At 36.4% G+C, this 7,753-nt stretch overlaps 1 protein-coding gene and 1 pseudogene across 1 annotated transcript in view; both read right to left on the bottom strand.

The window, feature by feature from the left end:
• Positions 1-1,761: 1,761 nt before the first annotated feature.
• LOC117029443 (ATP synthase subunit ATP5MPL, mitochondrial-like) lies at positions 1,762-1,941 on the bottom strand (annotated as a pseudogene).
• Positions 1,942-5,399: 3,458 nt separating this feature from the next.
• RASSF8 (Ras association domain family member 8) overlaps positions 5,400-7,753 on the bottom strand; it is a 102,158-nt gene continuing 99,804 nt past the window's right edge. The window contains exon 6 of the mRNA XM_033118126.1: positions 5,400-7,404. Within this exon, the coding sequence (XP_032974017.1) occupies positions 7,283-7,404 (122 nt within the window). The 3' untranslated portion in view covers positions 5,400-7,282. The remainder of the gene's footprint in view (positions 7,405-7,753) is intronic.

The following is a 7,753-nucleotide window of genomic DNA, read 5'->3' as shown; positions in this document are numbered from 1 at the left end:
CCCGTGTGTGTCCCTGCAGCACTCTGCCCTTGACAAAATTAAACTCATTATTGACCTGACATAAAAGCTCACATCTTCCCTCTGGGATTTATTACTTTTAAAGTGTTTAGAGATGATAAGTATTTTGATAAAGATTCTGCACATGTATCCTAAAACTAAGTTACACAGATACAAATTAGGAAAAATTTCACTGACAGCAGAAAATGTGGAAAAGACAGGACTTTAGCCAACCAGCAGTTCAATGATTTGATAATGAGAGGAGGATCTCAAATAACTACCCAACCACTCATCCTCCCAACCCAGCCACGGAGGTTAGATTTAGGCTGCATAACAATGAATCAAGTTCCTCCATGGTGCAGAGGTCAAATCACCAAAAGAGCTTTGTGATCAGTCCTGGCTCCACATGCAAGCGTGTTCAGGAGAGGAGACTGGAAAGAACTGGGAATATTTAGCCTGGGGGAGAGAACACTATGGGACATTACAGATGTCTTCAAATACCTGAAGAGCTGTCGTATTGGTGAGAAATTGTTTCTTCTGCGTGGTCTTAAGGAAAGTTAGAAATTACCAGGAATTGTACTCAATTATGGTACAGTCTCTGAGGGTTCGCGTGCAGGTTGGGTTTGGTGGGGATGATGTGGAAGCGGCAGGGCTCAGTGCCACAACTGCCGTCCTCTTGGCTGAGCAGGTGGGTGGCTCCTGCTGTACATTCTGCATTGGTCCCTGCTGTCCCCAGCCCCACTTTATGTGGTGCTTGTTGCTACACAGCTTCTTAACTCATTGTGTTCTTTGCTTACAGTGTCTGTGATTTTCATTATGCTTAAAAAAACTGTTACTAGGTATTCCATTTGTTGAATTTCTATGCTGCTAGCTGTTGCAGGAAACGTGTGTGTGTGTGTGTGTGTGTGATACATGTGTGTATGTGTATATATGTATTTGTGTATATATGTGTGTGTGTGTGTGTGTGTGTATGTGTGTACACATAGTCCTTTCATTCTGGACCATAATCAGACCCTTCTATCATCCTGGACACATACTTAAGGCAGGTGTATGATCGTGGCCGATATAAAACACAAAGTCAAGTAAAATGCTAGGGAAACGGGATTCCAGCATACCAGAGGAAGAGATTTGGATGAGTGAATCTGGTGCTGCAAAGAGCATTTCCCCAAATCCATGCCATTCTTGCAGGAAAGACCTTTCTACAAGGGGGAAGCGCATCTCTCAAATACGTATTTTCCATGTTTTTCTTCTCTCTTCCCTTCCTTCTGTCCCAATCTTTTGTCCCCAGCACACAGAAATAGTGATTACTCAAGAGACCCATAGCAGTTTCCACCAGCCATTTACGGCTGTGGATGGCTGTCAAATGCTCTGAGTTCTTCGATGCTTTTATTCTGCCCCCACCATATAAACAGCAAGTCCTCTTGCTGCTGTCTACTTAGGATGTCTACAATTGGATTTGTTCTCTTCTTCTCCTTGCACAAAGTAGATGCTCAACAAAAATTTGTTGTTGCATAAACCCCAACAGCTACTTTCTTAGTTCAGGCTACCATCACCTCCGGCCTGGATTTCTACAGTCTTCTTAAGCGACATTTCTTGCCTCTAGTCTCTATTTTATTTTAATCTTACAGGTACATTTATTCATGCCACAAAGGAAATGGCACTTCTACAAGCATACAGCAATATTCCACGTTTCCATCTAACAGAGCTTGCTGCAATTTACAGCCAGACTGCCGTTCCACCTGATGTCACTCCAGGTAAAGCTGGTTAATGATGACCATGAGCAGGTGCAGGACTCGAAGCTCTCAAAGCTTTACTTGTATCAGCACTCCTGATTTTTGTAAATGATGAAGCCCGTGAACCCCATTCTTACTCAGATCTCCTGGTAAACCTCGGTGTAGTGGGCTTCATGTGGACCCAAACCTTTTTAATGAGGCTTTGAAGCATCTCACTGCACAGCCAATGACTTGGGAAGGTCTCTTGCCTCTAGTCTTGATCCTTTTTCAGTCATTTCTCCACAATGCCAGCCAGAAGGATCTTCCTAATATGCTAACCTGAACATTTCCCTCCCCTGCTAAAACTCATCCACTCATCCATGGCACTCAGGAGACAGTCCGAAGTGCTTATCATGGCAACCAAGGCCCTTCATGATTTATCTACCTTTTTCTCTCAGCCCTCCCCAACCCTTGACTGGCTGGTCACAGCCTCAGAGGCTCATCTTCCCATCTTCATCTGTGCCAGATAGTCTTCCGCGGTTCAAGTCCCTTCTCCGCGCTTTGCCCACACCTGGGGTGAAGCCTCCTTGGTGTGTTTCCATGGCACTCTGTTCTTGTTCTTTTAATACTGTTCATTAGACTGTAACCTCATTGAGCTGCAAAGCCAATCACATTAGTTTCCATCTGGTCAATGACAGGCCCACTAAATGTCTGCAGAGAGCATGAACGAGTTCAGCGTGTTTATGCCCATTTTATGGGACTCCACTGGTCTTTCTTAAGGGAGGTAGCACAAATATGTGGAGTGGGTAGCAGGGGAAGAGTCAAGTGAACAGCAGTTTTCATTTCTTGCTCTGCTGTTACCATGTTTCCCCGAAAATAAGACCTAGCCAACAATCAGCTCTAATGCGTCTTTTGGAGCAAAAATATAAGACCCAGTCTTATTTTACTATAAGCCCCGGTCTTACATAATATAAGACCGGGTCTTATATTAATTTTTGCTCCAAAAGACACATTAGAGCTGATTGTTGGCTAGGTCTTATTTTCGGGGAAACATGGTAACAAAACATGACTTTAGAGGAGGAAAGGATGGATAATGAAAATTCTAAAAGTCCCCCCAACTAGGACATAGAATAATATTTTAAATTATTTTAAGTTTCTCATTTTATGTTTGCCTTTGTAACATACTATTATCATATATATAATTTCTTGATCAAGAGCTAACTTCTATTTATTCAGTTTCAATTGAATGAAGCAGCTATTTTTTCAGTAATAGATAAACCTTTAGTTATTAATAATTAACACTACTTTTAGAAAAACGTAATCTTGTGCTACTGATATGCAGAACTATACTCTTTGGCATCTTTTAAAGTAAATAAAATTATATTTAAAAATATTAAATACATAAGAAAAAAAAAACAGCAATGTAATGCCCCAATTAATCCTGAAAATTTATTATTTGGGAGAATATCAGATATTGATCTTTGTTTTACAGCTCATGATAATAATCAGAAAATATACATTTTGAAGTGAAAGTCAAAAGAAAATAATTACATACAATACATATTACAGATATTTTATTTGTACATAAGCAAAGCAGTACTAAAAGCATATCTACGTGTCCACAATTAGTGAACATGGCAATTTTCTGTTTAAAGCTGCAGCAACTCAAATCCTCCTTGGGTCAATAAAGAAAGACAGGTTGAGAAATATATTTAGGGTTATCACCATGTCTGGTTTTAAACCTATTTTTTAATCTTTCCCTTCCCCCCATATATATGCATATACTTTATTGCCTTTATATTTCTGCTGGTTTAATATAATTAGTATACTAAATAGTTACCTGCATTTATTTGGTTTCTAAAAATATATAAAATGCACTGGAATAGAGCTCCTGCAACTTTCAAGCAGTCACTGTCCTGGCATCGAAAGCTTATTATGGAAATGTAAAGCAGCAATACTGAATAAATAGTGATTGTTTTGTCTTCTCCATACAGCTGATGGCCTTCACCCAAAACTTAAAAATACTGTAGCAAATAGTATAAACATGCAATTTAAAAAATGGACATAATATAAAAGTAATACTTATGAGCTAAATTTTATACAACATAGACTAATAAAGACAACTTGAGAAGGAAGAAGAGGGATGTGAACACAGCACTGTTATTTACATATAAATTAAGGCCCAATTTTCAAAGGCAATGCACACAGGGACCTGCCCACGCCCTTTGCACAACTGAAATCAAGAGATTTGCCTTTTCCATATTATTTCCTCAATCCATTATTAGAGTTCTAATTTGGAAAGACATTCACAGAAATGGTTTTAATGAAGTTTCTTTTCTCTAAGGATTGTTTTGCTCTTATCCACAAAGAAAATTTTCTCTTTATGCAGGTAAAAATTTCATTGATTCTCTGGAAGCAAGTGATTATTTGTCCTTCTTCATTGTTAAAATTCACACTTCACACCATAAATTCTGTATTTTTTATGGCATCAGGCTTATTTTAGCTCGAGTTTATGACGAATTTGAACTATGGGAATTGATTAGTTTAGTGATAATTGAGGGAATTAAATGGGTAATTCCTATTAATACCAGCTGAAGTCTCACATATAAATTCCCTGTGCATCAAGACAAAAAACAAATGCTAACAAACCAAAATATCTCATAAGAACAACAAAAGGACGGAGGCAACCCATTATAGGTGATTCTCTGAGGTGACAGATACTCAAAGGGTCAAATATAGTAATGTTATTTCAGATTATCACTTGGTTAAAAAAATTATCTTTGAATGTATTTAATACTTGTAGAAAATCACAATAAAACAACTTGCAGTATTTTATGTATATATGTGTATATATACATATATACACACATACACACACACATATATATATACATATATGTATATATATATATATTTTTTTTTTAAAAAAAAAACCTTATCATCTAACTTAGTATTTAGAACCTGAATATTCCCCCAGGTGCAAAATTTTATATTTGGTATTTTTGTATACCATTGTCACCACCCCAAAAGGTATCCAAAGCTGTGGCACTTAATCTAACTCATTTGTATTCACAATGGATAAAAATGATTAGGAACAGACTAAAATATTTTTAAGATGTTCTAGGGAAACGAGTTTTCTTCGCTCTATTTTAAAAAAAGACTTAGAAAACATTTCTTAGACGTGTGCTTCCAGAAGTAATATTACTGATTAAAAAGTACAGCTGCTCAATGTATTCATCAAATTCATCAAAGTTTATATATTCTTCTCATCTAGGAAATAGTATTTCTATTTGTAATTAGCTCCATAAAAATTATTTGGCAGCTTGAACATTTGGGTAAAGTTGTCAGAGAGGTTACTTACTATCTATGACACTGTGCCAGGGGAACCCAAGACTGCTACAAGTTGGAAGGATGCTGCCAGTTTCTCTTCAGAGTTATTAGGTTAATGCTAAGAGTAATTTACAACAATTAATTTGGATATTGACTTTTATGTTTCTCAGGGCATGCCAAGGCATCTTTGCAATTTATAGTTGCAAAGTTTAATATAGCTTTAGTTTAACATTTTGATTTAAATAGAATGTGACCAATTTACAAAAAATGCTTTTCTTTGTGAATAAGATCACAATTTCTCTGAACAGTTAAAAAATGACTCAGTATAGGATGGAACCCTTTAAAAATAAGGCATATATCAGGCATACATAAATCATTATTGTCACAAAACCTACAAATTATTTTGATTTTTTAAAATTCTAATTTTTAATTAGATATGAAATAACTATTATAAATTGAGAGCAAATGTGTACAGGTGGTGGTTATTTAGGCAAATATCATTTATTTCTCAGGTTATTTGTAAAACAGTATAATGGCAAGGTCAACTCAATAACTCCAAGAACCCAAAGAAAATAATATCTTTAGTTGAGATCTGCCATTTAGCTGGATTAGAAAAGGCAACTCTGCACTATTACTTTCAGTCCTCTAGAAGCTTCTATGTATTTTCATAGGCATTCTTAAAATTTTTCATTGGAGACCTAAATACAGCAGCATTCTCAGCATTCATTAGACCAAAAATAAGTCAAATGTTTTAAAACATCCAAAGTTGCCCTCATGCATAAGATATAACTTACATCTTTTTATTGTTACCATTGCATTAATAATCCATTGTTACTTTGTTGCATGTAAATAATACAGAGAATGTATTCTCCTCAGAATTAAAAACTTCAAATTTCAGAATAAGGTCTTAATTATGTTGTACCAAATTTTGATCAGAGGGAATGTAAAAATAGCTAAGAGGTATCTGATCACATCCGTCCAGATATTACTTGAGAATCTTAGTTAAATCAATACTCATGGGAGGGTTGCTGACTCATTTTTGGTTTTATAAATAAGAAAACATATGTACAAATGGAGATAAATGTCCTGTAAAAGTCAAGCTTAAAAATGAAAACAAACACCGAGTTTAACTTCCTTGGTAAAAAGTACCTAATTCCAATCCACTGTCTCTCTACCTAAGTGACTGGAGAAATTGTAATAGTCCATAATGTACAGAGTAACTTATGTGCAAGCAATACCTTACTCATGGGGGTTTACACCTAAAGACCATACATACGAAGCGGGTTATTTAAAAAATACATCACTTAAAGCAACCTTCCTGAAGTAGACTGACCTGATCCTCAGATATCTCTAACTTATGTGCATGTATTAGGGCCACTCTGAGGATCCATGAGAGTAAAATGATAAGGCAGGGCAGAAATAACACACATAATGTGTCAGGAAACCCCATGCCTGTTTGGATAGATATTCAACAATTACATCTTTGTTCGACAGTGTCTGAAGCACTGCCAATCTTTTAAATATACAATTTACCTCATGAAAATATTTCTGTTCTGATACGTGGTCATTCATATACTGGAAATATTGTAAAGAAAAGATTAAACTCCAGATTAATTAGAAAACCTGAATTACTTCACCTAATTAAGCAATGGCTATGACAGGGTCACAAAATAAATGGAAGTGGGTTCTGTGGAGTTAGTTTCGATGGTGGAGCACCCTATGATGCGTGTGTAGCTGTAAATCAGCAAGGTATGTATGGGTGGTCTGGCAACGTGCACACAAAGTCATAATCACACAATACACAATGTAATTCAGTCACAGGATAAGTAGTAATAAAAAATAGTAAAACATCAGCATTCACACATTAATTGATTACATGGAATAAATTAAACTAAGCCAGTCACATATTTCTCTTCACTCTTAAGTCACGGTTTTATTTATGTAGACAGACACACAGTATAATACTTTCCTAATGCTCTCAAAATGCTACAAATAAAAATGAAGGCTTTGCATTACAGCTGCTGGATAAAAATGTCAACACTGTTGATGTGTGAAAACACAGTTTCTTTGTTCTTTAGCATCAGTGCACAGGGTATGGCTCCAAGTGGTATGCAATTTAGGACAGAAAAAAGATACAGTGGCTTGTGAAATATATCCTCTGTTCATCATTGGCACAAATCAAAGCAAGAATTTTTCCCGTTCTTGGTACCTTTATTGGGTCTCTCCCCTAAAGACAGAGAATGTTATACATATATGCCTTCAGGATTAAAACCAGATGAGATAGGATTCTGTAGAATACGAAGATTACTGGGGAGTTGCCGAGATGAACCAGGCCGCTTCAGGGACCCAGACTGGAAAGGTGCCTCTAAACAGGAAACAAAGAAAAGTCATTTGATGTATTCCACTTGGCGTACTTAACAATATGAAAAATTGTAAGTTTTTTGCCCTCGAGAATCAAAGAACCTGTAGTAACAATTGTAATCCCCCATTGGTCCTGGGGTGAGAGGAGAAAACTTACTCCGCTGGACCCTCTCTCAGTAATTAAACCAAGTTTTCAGTGATTTGAATAGTTAATGATCTTTTGATGAAGGTGAGCATTTTGCTTCTCTTTCTTGGTTGTTCAGACTATATGCATATACAAATCTAGAAGTGTCTTTTAAAAATTAGCAGAAATTAATTTTAGGAGAAGAAGAAGGGACATGCGGAACAGAGAG

This window comes from Rhinolophus ferrumequinum, chromosome 10, assembly GCF_004115265.2.
Source record: "Rhinolophus ferrumequinum isolate MPI-CBG mRhiFer1 chromosome 10, mRhiFer1_v1.p, whole genome shotgun sequence".
In the NCBI taxonomy this organism is placed as follows: Eukaryota; Metazoa; Chordata; class Mammalia; order Chiroptera; family Rhinolophidae; genus Rhinolophus; species Rhinolophus ferrumequinum.
Note: the sequence above shows the minus strand (reverse complement) of the source record. Positions and strands in the feature narration are given on the sequence as shown.